This window comes from Saccopteryx leptura, chromosome 1, assembly GCF_036850995.1.
Source record: "Saccopteryx leptura isolate mSacLep1 chromosome 1, mSacLep1_pri_phased_curated, whole genome shotgun sequence".
Classification (NCBI taxonomy): domain Eukaryota; kingdom Metazoa; phylum Chordata; class Mammalia; order Chiroptera; family Emballonuridae; genus Saccopteryx; species Saccopteryx leptura.
Genome location: NC_089503.1, coordinates 297,361,330 through 297,382,426, shown reverse-complemented (window position 1 = coordinate 297,382,426; position 21,097 = coordinate 297,361,330). Strand labels below are relative to the sequence as shown.

General features: G+C 38.6%; 1 protein-coding gene across 6 annotated transcripts in view; it reads left to right on the top strand.

Moving 5' to 3' along the window:
- The window catches only part of SCYL2 (SCY1 like pseudokinase 2), a 56,871-nt gene extending 43,733 nt beyond the window's left edge, over window positions 1-13,138 (top strand). For 5 of the 6 annotated variants that reach the window (XM_066357053.1, XM_066357045.1, XM_066357062.1 and 2 more), the window contains 6 exons: window positions 783-901; window positions 5,031-5,131; window positions 6,790-6,856; window positions 6,998-7,093; window positions 8,164-8,283; window positions 9,905-13,138. In XM_066357053.1, the coding sequence (XP_066213150.1) occupies window positions 783-901; window positions 5,031-5,131; window positions 6,790-6,856; window positions 6,998-7,093; window positions 8,164-8,283; window positions 9,905-10,549 (1,148 nt within the window). In that variant the 3' untranslated portion in view covers window positions 10,550-13,138. The remainder of the gene's footprint in view (window positions 1-782; window positions 902-5,030; window positions 5,132-6,789; window positions 6,857-6,997; window positions 7,094-8,163; window positions 8,284-9,904) is intronic. The other variant, XM_066357086.1, reaches the window with a different exon arrangement.
- Window positions 13,139-21,097: the final 7,959 nt, after the last annotated feature.

The following is a 21,097-nucleotide window of genomic DNA, read 5'->3' as shown; positions in this document are numbered from 1 at the left end:
AGTCTTGTAAGAATTAAGTGAGACAACAAAAGAGAAAGTAATTAACATGGTGCTCAGCAAATAAACATTTAGTTAGATTCTCAATAAAGTTATCCTTTAATTATATAAGTGAACAGTATGCATTAACAGGAGAACAATAGGAGATGGTGTGCTTTAAAGCTTTGGATTATACCCAAAATGTTTACTACTCAGTGATATTTAGAGAATGTTTTTGTGCTCAGTTGACCAAATAAAGGCTTTGTGGACTAGTTGTAACCCATGGAGTCTTGAAATTACAGTAAATGGGTGAGACAATAGGGACGGATTTATGGAGTTGAATTAAATTATTAAAGTCAAACATGTTGATTCTCATTGGTTAAAGATGTGAATGAATGAGTAAGACCTGTACCTGTACATTTTGAAATAGATGTCTCCAGTTGACCGAGAGGTCTGAAATATATATACTTAAATGTTTTTAGGGTAGAGGGCAGAGGGCATTATGTAACCTTACTGTTGTGCTGTGAGAACTGAACCTGGTTCTGATAGACTTTTATTGTTATACTATTTTTAAATGTGTCCTTATATTAAAACAGTACAGGATAAATATGTCATGGTGTTTAAATCTAAACTGATGGTAAAGCTGAACTCATTCTGATCTTAGAATAAGGATGTAAAAGCACCCTTTAAGCACTGATAAGGAAAAATTTATAACTATACTGATATTCAATATGTATGTAGAATAACTGTTTATCTAATTTATATTAATTTGTATTGAATTATAAAATTTTCTCATTTTCTATCAGGCATTTACAAATGTACTTTTACTCATAAGAAGTTGGGAATTACCAAAGAGCAGCTGGCTGGAAAAGTTTTGCCTCATATCATTCCTCTGTGTATTGAAAATAATCTTAATCTCAATCAGGTAGGAATTGTTTTGTGTTTTATTCCATTTATTCAGCTTCCCATTTCTTGGCATTGAATATATAAATATATTACTACAAGGAAAATATGTCACAGAGTTAAGTGAACGCTCGTGGGCTCGTAGTAAAGAGTATGTGAGGTGGAAGGATGGCTTGTTGCAGGCTTCATTGGGAGATGGTATATAAGCAGAATGTTGAAAGATGTATAGGATTTGGGGTTACTTCACATTTGGGTTGGGAAGTTGGCATGAACAAAGAAATATTAATGTAATGTGTCTAAGAGTGTGTATTCATGATTGCTGCACAGCAAATCACCACAAACTTGATGGTTTAAAACAACAAGCATCTATTATCTCACAGTTTCTGTGGGTCAGCCAAGCCAGAGAGTGGATTCTCTGCTCAGTTTCTCTTACTTCTGCAGCCAAAGCTAAGTTCTCATCTGAAGGCTCAGCTGGTGTAAGGATCTGCTTCTAAGCTTATTGCATGGCTATTGGCACGATTCAGTTCCTTTTGGGCTGTTGGACTGAGGGCCTCAATCCCTAGCTTTCTCTTAGCTGGATGCTACTGTCAGTTCCTTGTTAATGGGTCTCTTCAACATGGCACTTGTTTTATCAAAGTTGGATAGAGAAAGACTCTGCTACAAAGATGGAAGTTACAGTCTTACAATGTAAGCAAGGAAATGGCATCCCATTTCCTTTGCCATATTCTGTTGGTTACAAGCAGGTCACAGGTCCTGCCCATGCTCAAAGACGGGATTACACAAAGGCACGAGAGCAGAATGAGATCATTGGAAACTATTCTAGTCTGTCTGCCACAAGGAATAAATAATCCAGTTTGATTGAGAGATACCTATAATATTATAGGGCCATGATGGCAAACCTTTTTATAAAAAACGCCCACTTTTGCAGTGCTGGTCAACCTGGTCTCTCCCACCCACTAGTGGGCGTTCCAGCTTTCATGGTAGCACTAGAGAGCAACCAAACAATGCCGCAATTGGCCCACCCTAAAAGCTGGAATGCCCACTAGTGGGCGGGGAGGGACCAGGTTGATCAGCACTGCAAAAGTGGGCGGTTTTTATAAAAGGTTTGCCATCACAGCAATAGGGGAATAGTAGGAGAAGGATGAATTGAGATTAGAATAAGTAGATTTTAAATGTCTATATGATTTAGGTATTTGAACTTTCAAGATGTGGTAAATGTTTAAGCAAAGGGGTAATGTGTTCAAAGATTATTATTATAGAACTCTCTGTATACCTCTATCACTGTAGTTATCATGCCATGTACTTACTTTCCTGACTCTCCCAGAAGGCTGCTTATTATAGCCTATTCTTCATTCTTCTTTTTTTTTTTTTTTTTTTTTTTTTTAGCAAGAGAGGCAGAGAGTCAGATAGGGGCAGACAGATAGGAAGGGAGAGAGATGAGAAGCATCAATTTTTTGTTGCGGCACCTTAGTTCATTGATTGCTTTCTCATATGTGCCTTAACCAGGGGACTCCAGCCAAGCCAGTGACCCCTTGCTCAAGCCAGCAGTCTTGGGCTCAAGCCAGTGACCATGGGGTCATGTCTATGGTCCCAAGCTCAAGCTGGTGACCTCTGGGTTTTGAACCTGGGTCCTCTGCATCCCAGGCTGAGACTCTATCCATTGTGTCACCACCTGGTCAGGCAGCCTATTCTTCATTCTATTCCTGACAGTTAGTGCAGTGCCAGAAACAAAAATATTTATTGAGAGAAAATTTGAGGTACAAAGTAATGACACATTTTGTTCATAACTGAACTAGTGTTTAAGGAAGTATACTGGAAAAGACTGGGAAGGATTGCTGTTAAACTGAGAGTAAAAAATGGATAGACAGGAAAGATTTGGAATTAAGGACTCAGAGTGAATTAGAACAAAGCTGGGAGTTAAGCAAGAGAGCTTTGGGCATAGGGGAGACTGCTGAGTGAAGGTGGTTTTAGAATTAGAGAAATGTACAACATGAATCAGATCCAGAATTTCATTAAAGTGGTAGGATTAGCCTTTGAAAGTCTGTGTTTCCGGATTTGGTTTCTGGCATGATAGTTTCTTCATATATTGGGCGGCATGGTTGAGGTTACGATTGGCAAAATAGGGACATAGTGAATATTGGGGAAGAATAAGATAATCATATGTCTAGATAGTCTTCAGCTTTGGGTCATTTCTGTTCTTAGTTCTTATGTTTATGATTTAGGGTGTTTAAAAATATTCCCAAAAGCTTATTTTAGGAAAAATAACTTCATCTCAAATGCAGTGTTAGTTTTCTTCAGCTTTGTGATATTTGATATTTTTAGGGGCCTATATTCATCAACAGAAACACTTGATTCACATCTTCTGGTATTTTTAATAGTTAGCATGGTCTAACTTAGAGTGATCTGCTTTCCTATTCATTTTATGGGCAGGGTTCCTAATTCAAGACTGCCCTCTTCTGTCAGTCCTGATTTAAAATAATCTAAGTGTACTATGTATTATGTGAAAAAGATAAGGTAATTTAGGAAAATACATTTGTAGCATTTGATTTAAAAACAGCAAATTCAATGCAGCAATCAAATCACAACTAGTGTTCAGGGAGGGTTTCTGAGACCACCCCAGATTCAGTGGCTCAGTAGGAGGACTCACAGGCCTCAGCATGTAGGTGTATTCATGGGTGATTTCTGGTGGTAGAAAAAAAAGCAAAATCAGCAAAGGGAGAAGGCTCATAGAGCGAAGTGGGGGTTGGGGTGCAGGCTCTAGCTTCTAGAGTCATCTCCTGCTAGAGTCACACAGAATGTGGTTAATTTCTGGGTAATGAGTTGTGACAATATGTGTGAAATGTTGCCATCCAGAGAAGCTCATTAGAGACTCAGTGCCTGGAGGTTTTACTGGGAGCTGATTAAGTAGCACCCTCTTCCTGTCATGTACTCAAATTCCAGACTCCTGGAAGGAAGCAGGTGTTCAGCATAAAACACATTATTTGTATAGTTTAGGCACAGTGAGCCACTATCATCGGTTAATAGTGGGAACCCTCTGAGTTCCTGGGCCAGCCAAGGGCCAACCTGGTACATTGGCCTTTCCAAGGATAGCAGATCAGGCCTATGTGAACTCTTTTGCACCAACTGCATGCAACGGTATGGATGAATCTCACAAACAACACAGAGCAAATGAAGGCGGGATCAGAAGAGGATCTATGGAATGATTTCATTTATATAAAATACAAAAAAGTCAAAACTACATGTTAGAAGGCAGAGTAGTGTTTACTCATTGGGTGAGGGTGGTAAATGACGGGAGGAGGGCAGGGGGAAGTATCTGGTGCGCTACCGATGCGCTGTTCCTTTATATGTCTACTAGTTGAACTCAGTTTGTGACTTTTATGAGATATGCACTTTTCTGTTAGTATGTTATACTTCATTAAAAAGTTTAAAGAAGTAATCAGAGGATCGGTCATGGTAAGGTAACATGCCTTTTGTTCCTTTCATGGTAAGACACAGGGTACACAGATGGTAGAGCATGGTGAGAGGCAATGTGGTCAAGTAGGAAACAGCAAAGCTTGGGAGACAATAATTCTACTTCTGCCATGTAAGTTACTCAGTGTCTCTGAGTAAGTTACGTTTTCTTGCTGAGCCTGAGTTTCCTCATTTATAAAATAGAAATATTAATAAAATGATTTGGAATAGTTATTTCCAGCTTTTTAGAAAACAAAGTTTATTTTGCAAAGCATTTTTATAACAATCAATACAGAGTAATCTTTTATCCTTTATTAGGCAGATTGTTTCTAAATATATACAAAATTTAGATGGTCAATTTTGGATTATTCTAGAAAAGTCAATACATAATAACTACTGGGGATGAATTTTTTTAAGACCCCCTGAATAATAATTTTTAGATAATCAGGATATAAAGTTAATTGAAACATGTTTTCTGGAACTTAAAAGTCTAATCAGCTTCATCACCATACTAAAGTATTGTAAAATCTTGCTGAGATACACTGAGTTTAAATATACATTTTTGTGACATCATGTTATGAATAGGTCATATTCTGGTAAAAAATAAAGAATATTGTGATTAACTTATTGAATTATCTTATTAAATAACATTTGTTGCTAACTCAAAACATTATAACCATATGAATTTCTTGTTATACCAGTTCAATTCTTTCATTTCCGTCATTAAAGAGATGCTTAATAGATTGGAGGCTGAACATAAGACTAAATTGGAGCAACTTCATATAATGCAAGAACAGCAGAAGTAAGTAGGTTGCACATAACTTGCACATGGTTTAGGCATGATTAAAATATTGATTAATTTTCTGGAATATGGACTACCAAAATTGATGCATTTCAGCTTGATTTCATGGAAAACAGTAAAAAAAAATTTCTAGCCTATTAAATTAAACTGAGTTAAAATAGACCCTGTGGAAAATCTAATGTCATTTCTGAGTACAAAAGTATAGCATAATCTTAGCATTCTCTCTACATAGAGAAAATTTGCTTCTGAGAGAATCTTTCATCGGCATTAGCCACTGACGTGGTCAGTTCGGGGTGCTGATCATCTAGAGCGCCACTTATAAATATTTTTCAAACCTATAAAACTGTGGTGTCTTTATTTCTCCCTTTTCTCTTTTCTCTAACTCTAGAAAGACTTACAGAGCATTTATTTCATATTCAAAGAAAGAAGGAAAAAGTGAAAATTATACACTGGAGAATGCCGGTTTATTAAAATCAAATCTTAACTGTATTCGTTGCCCCCAGGGGAGGAGGGAGACACATTGTAAGATACCTGTTAAAGTCTATTCCTGAGCCAAAAGAAATCTGAAAATCAGTAAAATTGATATATCAATCATGACCAAGGCTCCTGAATAGAAACTTTTTTGCTTCTGCCTCAATGTGACATGAAGGCTTCTAGAAGTAAATGCACAGGTGTTTTGTAGAATGATGTGAAGTAGCCTTTGTGTGCTCTGAGTGTTCTGTGATGTGTGATCTTATGATGTTGTATGGATTGACTATATAAATATAGAAACCCTAAAAATAACTTTTAAAAAATTATAACAAGTTTTTAATATCTAGTATTTATATTTGAGGTATAAATGAACCTTCTTTTTCTTCTTCCAACCTAAATTTTGTCTTTATTTTCAAGGTGTAGATCTGGTCCATATCACAGTGACTATAGTATTTATTAAGAGTCACAGATTCTGAACTTTTTCTCATATCATATCAGTGTATAAACTGATGGTAAGAACCATGCTTGCCTGGTTTTATGACATCCTGAGTCAATTTTCCAGTAAATCTACAATGTTGAGTTAAAATAAAATACAACTTGTTTACAAATGTTAATTTTGGGGGCAAGCACAATTACTACTAGTAAATAGTGAAAAAGATTTATGACTCTCCTTAAAGAGTGAAGTTACAGTTTAGGTCAGGGGTTTCAAACTCAACTCAGCATGTGGGCCGCAGAGCAAGATCACAGCCGTTTGGCGGCCGCACTAGGTCTACAAAAGGCAACTGTTATGCAACACTTTTCTCACTGCAGTTGAAAACAAAAAAAAATCAGTACAACAAGCACAATCGTACATGCAGTTTACTCAGTGTCACAAAACGACCAGAAACTGTAGTTCGCATCACAACTGCTGTTAACTAAGCTAATATCTAGCTAAGATGCTAGAGAAATGAAAAATACAAGTAGGCCCCTAGGCTTACTTAATTTTATCCAAAATATTTTGAACTTCGTGGATTAGTCTGCGGGCCGCACAAAATTGTTCGGCAGGCCGCATGTGGCCCGCGGGCCGCGAGTTTGAGACCCCTGGTTTAGGTTCTAATAAATTCCATGTGGATGAACTATTTTTAGTATGAGTATTTTTAAAATATGCATTTCTTTGTATTTTATCATAACTCTCAACTCTTCTACAGATCTTTGGATATAGGAAATCAAACTAATGCTTCTGAGGAGACAAAAGTTACAAATGTTGGGGCTCAGGTAAGAAGATATTTAGATTATTTAAGTTTTTGTATAAAGTGCTTGATAGTGAGCTTCATTTGGGGGGCATTGATCTTTAAGAAGTAAAGTCACAATTTTTTTTTTAACATCATTCAAGCAGTTGACTTTTATCTGTGTCAGCAGATTGACAAAGTCTTTAACAATATTGGAGCAGACCTTCTGACTGGTGGTGAATCAGAGAATAAAGAGGATGTGTTACAGACTAGACATAAAAGAGTAAGTTTCTTTACTACTCTTCTTTTTATTACTCATATATATCTATTGCTCACAAAAATTAGGGGATATTTTAAAATGAATATGAAGTGTTAAAATATCCCCTAATTTTTGTGAGCAATGTATTACAGAACTTCCTGTAAATCACAGATTTCTTTTTATGAAACACTATTTAGCATCTTAACAAGAAATATTCTTTAATTATTTTTATGAAATTTAAAAGTTATCAGTGAAACATGAGCTGACCCATGATGAAAATAAATATGCTTAAGATTTTTAGTTGCTTTGTTACTCAACCTCCTACATGGTAGCATTTCTAGATTGCCTGACTCCTTTGTCTTTTCTGTGTTTTCCCAGTCACCCTGCTTGGTAAATAAAGTCTGTCTTTTTCTGCATCTGATTTTGAATAATAAACTACAAAATTATACTTTCCAATTGAATTATTGGTTAGCATCCAATATAAACAATATATCAATTTTGAATTTCTGCTGAGGGAAGTTTTTTTCTTTTCATTCAACAGTAAACTTTGATGTGTGTAAAAGCCATGGAGCCACTGGACACTGTGGTTCACAAATCATAAGGGAACATACTGTGAGTTTATAGTATAGTGAAGTTGATAAAAGAAACAAACATCAAATTTAATGCATCCATTGTGGAAGAAGCTGTTTATTTCTTCCTTACCATTTTAATGAGTTCCTGAAATATTTTTGGAGTGAGACAGACTAGAGTTGAACAAGAATATCCCAATTTTATAAAATGAAATCACCTAATCTTATTCTCATTGTCTCTAGAAAAATATGACTCTAATGAGCAGTTTTAAAATACTAATTGTTTCCATACTGGAATTATTTTAACACAGATTCTATGACTTTTTCCTAAAGTTAAGTATTTTTTGCAGTTGGTTTAAAGTTAATTCAAATCGTAACTGTGGCAATCACCAGTGTAGGAGTAGTTTGCAAACTATTTGGTATTGTCAAGCATATCAAGACATACTTTACAAAGAAAGAAATCTTCGGTTTTACAAATGGAGTTATGAAGTTGCCAGCTAATTTTTTGTTTTGTTTTGTTTTAAGGCATCACTTACACTTGAAGAAAAACAAAAATTAGCCAAAGAACAGGAGCAGGCACAGAAGCTGAAAAGCCAGCAGCCTCTTAAACCCCAAGTACACACACCTGTTGCTCCAGTCAAACAGGTCAGAGTTCATTTCTTTCTTTTCTTTTTTTTAAGCATACTATTCTTAAGGAGTAAGATGATATATGACTTCATCTGCTTATTGGGGTTTATATAAAAATGTCTTTTAAAGAATACTTTAATATGCAGCTTCTAGGAATTATGGGCATAAAGGATTTCCCAGCAACTCCTCAATAGCTTGCCTAGTGTATAATGTTTTGTGATAGTGCTTCTTACCAATTAAGAGGAAGCTAGATGAACAGGAGGAGTTTTTATTTACTTAATTTATTTGGTGAATATGACGTCTCATGGTACTAATTCAACAATATTCACTTTGAAATAAATGATCAGGAATATAATAGTCACATTTATGTATTTTTAAGCAAAAAATAATTTTTAAATTTTGGCTTTTTAATAATAGTTGGATTTGTAACTTGATTTAGGAATACTTTTTCTGTATCCTGACCAGTATTTATTTTACTATGTTCTAGGCAGTGTTCTAGGTGCTGGTACTCTGGCATTGATTAAAGTTTCTCCTTGTAGAGAGTTTTATTCTTACTGGTTTCAGAAATGAATTTTTCTTGTTAATTTTTATCTCTTAATCACAAAATCTGAGAAAAATTTTTGTGTGCCAAAAGGCAAAATCCAGAATATTTTGTAGTTAATTTATGTAATAATAGAGAAAACAAATTTTACACAATTTTAATAAAGTTCAAAATATGAAAATATTAAAGAATCCTTTTTTGTAATACAGATTTGCTAATGAGAAGAATGCAGTTCTGTATTTTAGGATGATGGGGGAAACAACATTTCATTTGAGTTCAAAATTAGTGTTCCCTGTTAGCCAGTTGATGGATTACAAGTGTTGATCTGGAAAAAAACATGGAAGAATATGTATTGGCAGGCTAGATTTGGCCTGCACCAACTTGGTGTAGACTGTTGAGCTTAATTTTTACTTGTCTTTTTTTTTTTTTTTAACAGAGACAGAGAGAAAGTCAGAGAGAGGGATAGACAGGGACAGACAGATAGGAACAGAGAGATGAGAAGCATCAATCATTAGTTTTTCGTTGCACATTGCGACACATTAGTTGTTCATTGATTGCTTACTCATATGTGCCTTGACCGTGGGCCTTCAACAGACTGAGTAACCCCTTGCTTGAGCCAGCGACCTTGGGTCTAAGCGGTGAGCTTTTTCTCAAACCACATGAGCCAGCGCTCAAGCTGACAACCTTGGGGTCTTGAGCCTGGGTCCTTGGCATCCCAGTCTGACGCTCTATTCACTGCGCCACCGCCTGGTCAGGCAATTTTTTTTTTTTTAAATGTTATGAAGGTTTTTTTTTTTAATTTATTATTCATTTTACAGAGGAGAGGGAGAGACAGAGAGAGAGGGGAGAGACAGAGATAGAGAAGGGGGGAGGAGCTGGAAGCATCAACTCCCATATGTGCCTTGACCAGGCAAGCCCAGGGTTTCGAACCGGCGACCTCAGCATTTCCAGGTCGACGCTTTATCCACTGCGCCACCACAGGTCAGGTCTGGTCAGGCAATTTTTACTTGTTCTTTATAATACAATCTATCAGGTGTTTACTAATTATGAAGTTATTTGTAATTCTTGGAGATGAAGTAATTCCCTCATATTTTTCAGACTAAGGACTTGACAGACACATTGATGGATAATATGTCATCTCTGACCAGCCTATCTGTTAGTACCACTAAAAGTGCTGCTTCAAGTACCTTCACTTCTGTTCCTTCCATGGGCCTTGGCATGATGTTTTCAACACCAATTGATAATACAAAGAGAAATTTGACAAATGGCCTTAATGCTAACATGGGCTTTCAGACCTCAGGATTCAACATGCCAGTTAATCCAAACCAGAACTTCTTCAGTAGTCCAAGTACATCTGGAGTGACCACAATGACATTGGGAACACCTTCTACTTTGCCAAACTTCAATGCTGTGGGGGTTCCTCCTGCTGGTGCAAAGCAGACTTCACAAAGACCCACAGATATGTCTGCTCTTAATAATCTCTTTGGCCCTCAGAAACCCAAAGTTAGCATGAACCAGTTATCACAACAGAAACCAAATCAGTGGCTTAATCAGTTTGCGCCTCCTCAAGGCTCTCCAGGTATGGGCAGTGTTGGAATGGGACCACAAATGAACGTGATGGGACAGGCTGCCTTTGGTATGCAGGCTAATCCTTTCTTTAACCCACAGAACTTTGCACAGCCACCAACTACTATGACCAGTAGCAGTTCAGCTAGCAATGATTTAAAAGATCTTTTTGGGTGAAGTATATTGCTCTTATTTTTGAAGGATTATTTCAGTTTTAATCATGGGGGAACCGACTTACATCTTTTTATAGTTGGCTTGGCGGAACTATACTTCTATGGGAAGATGAGTGGTTCTAGGACAGAAAATCTGTTTCCATGCCAGCATGGTAGCTGTACGGACTCCTCTAACAGTTGAGTTTTTTAAAGCATTGAGGAATTTTTCCTTTTAACATACTTTCTTCAGATTTTTAAAAGACCCAACCTGTATCAATCTCAAAGAGAAAATAAAGATACCTGAGTATCTTGAATAGCAGAATTTTTTAATCATATGTTTATTTTGCTTGTAAATCTTGGTGTTATTTTTAAAATTGACTTGATGATAATTGCAAGTTTTATCTATTAAATACTACATGGTACAGTCTACCTTCACAAGTCATTAGTCTTCATTTTAATATGTGAAAAATCTTGATGCTGTATTAATTTTTTTTGCATTTCGTGAGAAAATAATAAGCATAACGAGGAAGGGATCAGGTTACTTGCTTTTTCCAATTTATTTACTTCTCAGAAGAACTGATGCTTAGTACAAAAGACTGAGCGAATACTGAAAAATTTAACTTAATGTTGATTTCATTGGTTCAAACTGAAGGCATTGTTAACCATGTTAAATGCAAACTAATCATTGTAAATTCTATTTTAGCATGGTCTGCCTCAAATAGTAATGTATTTTTCTGCATTTACTTGGCTACCTTTAGAATCACTTTTCCTATGGTATCACAGACTGAAGAGGTAGGTACTGATTTGTACACATATTTGACAAAGCTTTCTAGTATGACTTCCCTGACTACTGCCTTCATATTTCATTTGAATTCAAAATTCTGAGGGTGCAGTAAATATGAATTGCATTTTCAAAAGAAGATTTGTAAGAATTAAACTATATTTAATGAGTAAACTTTTGAGATTTCTGCTGTATTGTTTCAAATGTAATAAACTTTACTTCTATAAAAGTGAACAGTTGTATCTTCTGGCTACCAGGAAATTAATTTTGAGCTTATTGTGATAAAGTCTGACCTCATCACTTACTATAACTGAAGGTTACTTCTTTTCTAGGAATTTCAGAAACATTTTGTTCAAACATTATAAGTAGATGTTTTTAGGAAGGAAAGAATAAATTCTTTTAACAGAAAGCATTCTTTATTTTCATCACCTTTTTCTGACATTTTTCTTTGATTTGCTGATTATTCGTTCAATTGCAGATGAAGCCTTATACTATGTATAAATGTGATTTGAATTTTGTTAAATCATATTCCATCATTAGAGAAATAGATATGTATTACAGTTGCTGCCATAGAGTTTGTGGTTTTTAAAATATCTGAAACCAGCAATTATTTAAAATAAATCTTATGCAGTTTAGTGTGCTAATACCAAGTTTATTCATTGAAATATATGTGTGCACACACACTAAACATATCATTAACCATACAGTACTTGATTATAAAGTATAATTTGATGATAGTATTTCTGGCAGCATTTAGTAAGGGATACTTTAATAAAAAGTCAGCTTTACATCTGGTTTCTGTATGAGCTGTACTTTGTTACATGGTTTTAGAAAAAGGACTCAAAGGAATGATGAAATGGCCAAGAAATGGAAAGCACTTTAAGATCAGGTGTTTTTTGTTTTTGTTTTTTTGTCAAAACAGTTACACCTTGAGCAGATTGTCTTGATTGTAACACAATAGTAATAATTCTCTCGAGAAAAGTTTACATGTGGAATACAATTGCTTACTGTTAAAGACTTTTTTCTTTGTAGCAATTTATTAGACACTGTTTAGTAGGAAATTGCTTTTTATTTTGTAAAATAATTTAATGTTGAATTTTTTAGTTAGAAGGAAAGCTTACTGTAATAACATACTTTGAACTTCTAAGTATAAAAATAGATTATTTGAAAAAATATAATATGTAATTGTTAGGTAATTTTCACATCTTGAAATTTGCTTGCTTATTGAGGTAACGGTGCTACATTTTTAGAAAAATTTTCTCTACACTTCTTTTCTATATCCTCAAAAGTATTTTATTTAAATAATTTCCATCAGTTAAACTGTTACCATTGCCTTTTTCTGTTGAGAAATTGCCTCTGAAAAATAGTTCTACTTCCAGACTGTATTTCTGTGTGAACAAAATTTTCAAAGTGCTAGATCACCTTGAAAGTTATTTCAGATATTGACAGCATTTACGTTCATTGTGCTTAGACAATTAGTAGGTTAAAAAGCACCTATAGAAAAAAATGACAAGAAAGATTCCCTTTTGTTTGAATTGGCTTTTCTAATGCTAAAGTATATGATATATGTAGAGGATGTATAAGAGGAAACGGAAATAGACCATGTACTTGGTTGGGTTTGACTTGTTTATTTTTGTTTTTATTTTGGAATGCTTATACCCCTCTTTTCACTTGAATAAGTTAAGGAAGTAGGTTTTTGTTATGTTTTTTTTTTTAAACCTGTAAAATACCTCACATGGTTGCTTTTACGTAATAAAGGAAAAGGTATATGTGAAACTACCTGATAGAAAGCACAGCTTATGCACCAAATAAATTTTAGCTTTGATAAAACTCTCCATATTAAGTTGTGATGTCATGCTTTATGATTTACTGGTCTTGAAATAATTTTAGAGCAAAATAAATCTGTAAGAATTCAAATTACTATATAGTAATTTAGAAGATTACGTCAGTGGTTTTCATACTGAAACTGACATTCACTAATAACTGTATCTTCTAATGCAAGCCACATGAAATATATCCCTTGTTGGTCAAATAAGTTTGTAAAATATGATTTTTATGTTTGCTCGCTTACAGTTTGCTTTGGGGACTGGGTAGCGCCAGGTATATGTGGGTTTGTGAAATCGCAAATTACCTTCCTGCTTGGAAAGGGCCATTGTTTTGCTAATGTTTGCTGGAGCAGAGGTTTTTTGTGCCAGAAAGTTTTGCCTAGAGAGAAGAAGAAGAAGAGGGAGAGAGAAGCCATGTTTGCAAAGTGAGATCAGAGAGAATGAAGGGTGCTGTGGAAAAAGCCATATTGACAGGGAAGGAGAAGGTGTGCAGATGGGAAACCAGAGGTGAGGGGCTTTGGGAGCCCTACTGAGGTTTTGGGGGCCTTTGATTCTAGAAGAAACTGGAGAAGATTCTCCTGGTTGTGGAACCGGAGACTGTGTCAGGGCTTTGGGAGCTCTGAATGAGTAAAAGGAAGTGTTTTCCCTGTGTGTTCCTCTTTGGCCAGTGTGATACTTTAATAAAGTAATGGCCCACCATTTTTTGGCTCCACTGTTTCTTTACTCTCTTCCCTAATCCAGTGTGAACCTGCATAACAATGACCAGAACAGTGGCAACTACTGGCCATACATAACTGAAACAAAAGTTTCAGGAAAAGTCTTGTATTTTTTATTCTGCATGTTCCCTGATCCCCTAATTATTAAGAAAAAAGCTGGCCCTGGCCGGATGGCTCAGTGGTAGAGCGTCGGCCTGGCGTGCAGAAGTCCTGGGTTCGATTCCGGCCAGGGCACACAGGAGAAACGCCCATCTGCTTCTCCACCCCTCCCCCTCTCCTTCCTGTCTCTCTCTTCCCCTCCTGCAGCCAAGGCTCCATTAGAGCAAAGATGGCCGGGGCGCTGGGGATTGCTCTGTGGCCTCTGCCTCAGGCGCTAGAGTGGCTCTGGTCGTGGCAGAGCGACGCCCTGGATGGGCAGAGCATCGCCCCCTGGTGGGCAGAGCGTCGCCCCCTGGTGGGCATGCCGGGTGGATCCCGGTTGGGCGCATGCGGGAGTCTGTCTGACTGTCTCCCCATTTCCAGCTTCAGAAAAAAAATAAAATAAAAAAAAAAAAAAGAAAGAAGCTGGTTACAATCTCTAAAAGGATTTCATGTTAGTTTGAATAAAAGTGAAATACACTGTTCAAAAAAATTAGGGGATCAGGGAACATGCAGATATTCTAGTACTTTCAGGCTTTTGTATAGTGCATATAAGGCCAGTAGCCGCAGCCACCATCAAAGCCAGCTGGCCCGTGTACCTTTGCATTTAATCTGGACAGATCGTCAAGAAACTGCGGAGCCAAAAACTGGTGGTCAATTTTCTTCCAGACTCACGCTTGGCAAGTGAGTAAAAACACACAGTGGGAAAACACTTCCCTTTCCCTTCAGGGCTTCCAAAGCCACTGCCTCATCCGAGTTTACCTAGAATCAAAGGATTCCACCTCACCAGCCTTACTCTGTTCCCCATTTCCCTCTCCTGCACAAACTGGCTTCTCCTTCCCCATTCCGCCATTTTGGCTGCCTCTATATGGCCTCCCTGCCCTGCTACAACATGGGCTTTTCCTCTCTGTACCCTGGAACAATGTGGTCTCCTCCAAATGGCCTCCTAGCTCCTTCTTTTAAAAACTTTTGGTGCAAAAGTCCCACATCCAACACGAATTAGCATAACCAAGCCCCTTCCCAAGCAAGAAGAGCAATTAGCTGTATCACAAAGAGCATCACCACATGAGAGCAGCAGCCATCTTTAACAGAGTGAGCATAAGTTAATTTATCTGCCCAAACAGTGCATTTTCACCAATGCAATAAAAAAGTTGGTTTTGCATGTCATTTGCATAATTGAGCAACTTTCTTTGACTTGTCTTTTGCTTTTCTGATGTTGTTTAATAAAAAAAATCAAATGCTTTTTTTTAATCACTTCATATTCATTTTGAAATGTCCCCTAATGTTTGTGAGCAGTATAGTTCAGTCCTATCTTTCTCCAAGCAGAGGACCAGAGAGTTACATAGCCTTTCCCTAGTTGGTCAGAGGAGAGCTACATTGTTGAACTCTGTAGTCCCATGCTGCGTCCTTTATGTCTTTTTTTTTTGTATTTTTCTGAAGCTGAAACGGGGAGAGACAGTCAGACAGACTCCCCATTGCGCCCGACCGGGATCCACCTGGCACGCCCACCAGGGGACGACGCTCTGCCCACCAGGGGGCAATGCTCTGCCCCTCCGGGGCGTCGCTCTGTCGCGACCAGAGCCACTCTAGCTCCTGGGGCAGAGACCAAGGAGCCATCCCCAGCGCCCGGGCCATCTTTGCTCCAATGGAGCCTCGGCTGCGGGAGGGGAAGAGAGAGAGAGGAAGAAGAGGGGGAGGGGTGGAGAAGCAGATGGGCGCTTCCCCTGTGTGCCCTGGCCAGGAATCGAACCCGGGACTCCTGCACGCCAGGCCGATGCTCTACCACTGAGCCAACCGGCCAGGGCCTTATGTCTTTTATTTATTTATTTATTTATTTATTTATTTATTTATTTATTTATTTTTCTGTTTGATGTGTTTTCAGTTTGTTTTTTTTAATAATTTTATTTTTTTTAATGGGGTGACATCAATAAATCAGGATACATATATTCAAAGATAACAAGTCCAGGTTATCTTGTCGTTCAATTACGTTGCATACCCATCACCCAAAGTCAGATTGTCCTCTGTCACCTTCTATCTTGTTTTCTTTGTGCCCCTCCCCCTCCCCCTTTCCCTCTCCCATTCCCCCCTCCCCCCCATAAGCACCACACTCTTATCAATGTCTCTTAGTTTCACTTTTATGTCCCGCCTACGTATGGAATAATGCAGTTCCTGGTTTTTTTTTGATTTACTTATTTCACTTCGTATCATGTTATCAAGATCCCACCATTTTGCTGTAAATGATCCGATGTCATCATTTCTTATGGCTGAGTAGTATTCCATAGTGTATATGTGCCACATCTTCTTTATCCAGTCATCAATTGACGGGCTTTTTGGTTGTTTCCATGTCCTGGCCACTGTGAACAATGCTGCAATAAACATGGGGCTGCATGTGTCTTTATGTATCAATGTTTCTGAGTTTTGGGGGTATATACCCAGTAGAGGGATTGCTGGGTCATAAGGTAGTTCTATTTTCAGTTTTTTGAGGAACCACCATACTTTCTTCCATAATGGTTGTACTACTTTACAGTCCCACCAACAGTGTATGAGGGTTCCTTTTTCCTTATGTCTTTTATCGTATGAATTCTTCTGGAGTTGCTTTTGTTGAAACTGTGCGTTCAGTAATTATTGGGTACCATAAATATATGGAAATATATGGGTACCAAAAATATATATTGGAAAATTTGACATTGAAGAGGCACAGAGAGATTACAGAACAAATGTTTAGTCAAAATCAGCCTTTGGGCTTCTCTGAACTGTGAGTGAGGGAGTGGGTCAGCAGTGCTTGTGGCGTATGGCAGAACTGAAGCATCTAACCTGGGAGGGGAGGGTGCAGTGCAAAAGGCCTCCAAAATGGAGTTTAGTGGGTACTAGAAACTTTGTACAGAGCAGCCAAGTTGCTACTCTGGGTGTTACTCCACTTCTTAGAGAATTTAACTACCTGGGGTGCAAGGCACATAATATGCTTTTAAATTTCCTAGTAACCAAAAAAAAAAAAAGGTGGAATTAATTCTAGTAATATACTGTATTTAACTGAATGGAGGCAAAATATTATTTTATTATGGGATTGATATAAAACTTAATGAGATACTTTACATTCTTTTGTATACCTGGTTTTAAGATCTAGTTTATATTTTGCACTTAGCACATCTCAATTCAGTCTAGTTACGTTTTATGTACTCAGTAGCCAGTGTCACTAGCAGCTACTGTAAGTGTGGGTGTCTATAAAAGCTAAGTAGCCAACAGAGTGAACTATAGCAATTACCAGTTTACTGTCTCCCAGCTCTAAATCCATCCCTTGGTGCTGCTTTGTAACCCTGAAGTGGGACCCTGTAAACGTGTCTGCTCTGCCAGGTGGGCAGAGTGGGAGGCTTCAAAGTCCCTCAGGTGGGACTGCCAAGTAGTAGCACCAAGAACATACTTCACTCTGGGTTCCGGTTCTCCACTTCCATTTGTAGGAGCCCCGCGGTCCCAGCAGAGGAGCTGCAAGTAACTGCGCCTCAGGTCATGCTGCCAGCCTGGCTGCTGCTTTGGAGCAGCGCCCGGGGGCTGCCTCTATGGCAACTTGGCCATTTCCTCAGGCAACTGTCTTCCCACTCTGTGGTGGGTACCCTGGGACAGTGTCCTTCAGCACCAGCAGGCTGTGTTTCTGTGGACACTACACCCTCTCCAGAGAAACCTGGCGCCTGCCTGGGGGGTGGGGAAGAGCGCCTCTTCTAGTCTGCAGTTCCTTCATTTACTTTCTCTCACCTTAAAGACAGTCGCTGCTGGTTTTGCAACTGTTACTTCTGGATGTTCGCATCCTCTTTTATCCTTTTAAATAATCAATCACCTACTAATTAACAATCATTCCATTAAAATTTTCCTGTTCCGATATCTAGCATGGTTTCTCTTTCCTGATCTTACCCCATGACATACTCTTGAATCTACTAAGCTATTTTAAACTAGGGCTAAATGGTATATACTTATGCTGCTAGCAAAAGCCAGGGTGAATTATATATACCTAGCCTATATTAAAGCTTTCTTAACCCTTTGAGCAGTGAAATTTTTCATGCTTGTTGACCCCTGGGAGTGAGTTTTTTTTTTTTTCAAAAAATGAAATTACGTAGTTCCAGTTAGAGTTTTATTAACTTAAAATCATGTTTGTCCCTGGCCGGTTGGCTCGGTGGTAGAGCGTCGGCCTGGCGTGTGGAAGTCCCGGGTTCGATTCCCGGCCAGGGCACACAGGAGAAGCGCCCATCTGCTTCTCCACCCCTCCCCCTCTCCTTCCTCTGTCTCTCTCTTCTCCTCCCGCAGCCAAGGCTCCATTGGAGCAAAAGATGGCCCGGGCACTGGGGATGGCTCCTTGGCCTTTGCCCCAGGCGCTAGAGTGGCTCTGGTCGTGACAGAGCGACGCCCCCTGGTGGGCTGCCGGGTGAATCCCGGTCGGGTGCATGCGGGAGTCTGTCTGACTGCCTCCCCGTTTCCAGCTTCAGAAAAATAAAAAAAGATAAAAAATAAAAATCATGTTTGTTTGAGAACCAATTTATGGAAAGAAGAAGCTACATTTGCCTTTTATTAATGTTGCCTTACACATTTTTAAAATAAATCAGTCGCACTCTGGATGGTCAGGAGGCATAAGGACGTACATGAACGTTCATACTGCTCAAAGGGTTAAGAGTTCTTTTGAGCCTGACCAGGTGGTGGCGCAGTGGATAGAGCATCGGACTGGGATGCAGAGGGCCCAGGTTTGAGACCCCGAGGTTGCCAGCTTGAACGTGCGCTTATCTGGTTTGAGCAAAGCTCACCAGCTTGGACCCAAGGTCGCTGGCTCGAGCAAGGGGTTACTCGGTCTGCTGAAGGCCCACGGTCAAGGCACATATGAGAAAGCAATCAATGAACAACTAAAGGGTTGCAATGAAAAACTAATGATTGATGCTTTTCATCTTTCTCCATTCCTGTCTGTCTGTCCCTGTCTATCCCTCTCTCTGACTCTCTCTATGTCTGTAAAAAAAAAAAAAAAAGTTCTTTTGAAATGCGCCTGTAATGAAATACAGTTTAGCTACTTTAAACCTCTTTGATGCAGTTCCAAAATATATATTTTCAAGAGAGAGAGGAAGGTAGAAAAATACCAATTTGTTCCATTTATTTATGCATCCATTGGTTGATTCTTGTATGTGCTCTGACTGGGCACCAACCCTGTAACCTTGGCATATCGTGATGACGCTCTAACCAACTGAGTTACCTGGCCAGGGTTTGCAGTTCAAATTTTATCTTTTTTTTTCTTCTACTTTTTGGATAAGTTACTTTGTGTGATGGCCTAGATTGCTAGGAAAGCCAGTGTTTGAGTTTATATAAAAGTAAATGGGATTGAGACTTTTAATGTCTAGAATTTGAGTGTAGGAGTCAACATTCATGCAGGTCTCTTCCAAGTCTCTGTTCTTAAAGCCTGCCAGTCTTTCCAAATGCAATCAGTGGTCAAATGAAAGTCAGATACAGGGCATTCCGTGGGCACATTAGAAGCATATCGTGTGCATAGACTTAGACTTTGGAGCCAGATAAAGTTGTTTTTTGTTTGTTTGTTTTTATAACTCAGGTGAAAAGTATATAGCATTTATACTATATGGGGGTGGGTCGGGATTCTTTAAACAATTGTTCATATTTTGGAACAGATTCAAATTGTTTTTAAGAAAATCTTGTCTCCAACAGTGGGTACTCCTAAGATCACTTTTGTCAAGAGACGGAAAGACCTCTGATGAAGGTGGTATCCTTGCTGGATTGCTCAGTTTCAGAAGGGGATACCATGTCCATCCCACACTCCAAGGGTCACATGGGCCTGCTCTTCATCAGCAATAATGTCTGTACCCCATGTACTTGTCAGAAAACAACCTTTAACTCTCTATTGTCTAGTGTTCAAAATCTCACTTTTGAGGCGTTTATGGAGGAAAACAAAAATTGAGTAATCCATCCATTGCTCTAGACTAGGGGTCCCAAACTTTTTACACAGGGGGTCAGTTCACTGTCCCTCAGACCGTTGGAGGGCCGCCACATACGGTGCTCCTCTCACTGACCACCAATGAAAGAGATGCCCCTTCCGGAAGTGCGATGGGGGCTGGATCAGTGGCCTTGGGACCGCATGCGACCAGGTGGGCCGTAGTTTGGAGACGCCTGCTCTAGACATTCGGAATGAAATGAGGCCCACGGTGGGGACCTTTGTGCCTGGTTGCCTTGTTTGGGCCACGTATTAAGTTCCTTTACCACACTTGGCTCTGGACTGTATTGTGAAATTTATATTCATGCCAGGAATGGTGCAGGTTCTCTCTAACATATAGTAGCTTCTTTGAGGACCCACAGGAGAAATTTTAGTTCAGAAGAAAATGTGCTTCTAAGTCTCTGATTTGCCCTCTGTGAAGTACTGTAATGAATTGCATATTGAGAGTTGGGAGGTTCAGCTAAATTTGTAGGCTATCCATAGCAAATGTATAGGACATTAATAGTACTTACCCTTTCCCTCTGGCTCTGATTTTTAAAAAATCTTGTCTGCTTTATTCTGATTTCCTTTTTATTTTCTTTTTCCAAAGTTTTGTATTTATTATGTTCTTAGAAATTCTCAATTTAGAATTAGGTAAGAGTATAAATAAATAATATGGATTGAATGAGTTTAAATCTATCTCTTTCACTAACTGACCAAATTAAGTTTTTCCAGCTATGAAATGAGAATCACTCCTTACAGGCTCATTAGAAGTCAAATGAAGTAAAGATCGTGAAGCACCTGGCAAGGTTCCTGGCACGTGGTGAGTGCTCAGTAGATGCCCCACCTTCCTTATGAGCGACAGAGCCTTCTAAAATAATACCTGCTGAATGGAGAACAGATACGTCACCAAGCGTTATTCAAATACATTTATTTTTCAAAAATCAAGTGAAAAACTAGGTTGTGGGCGTGACAATGTGAGGTACTTGGGCACAAAGAATAATGAGATCTAGGCCTTCCCCTCAAGGGTTTGTACTATGATCATAAAGGTGGCTGAATAAGCAGACTGGTATGGGGGACAGTGTGACACATGCTGTGACCAGCTCCCAGAGGAAGGACGCCCTTGCCTACTGGCAGAGTTGGGAAGGCTTCTCCAGAGGAGGTG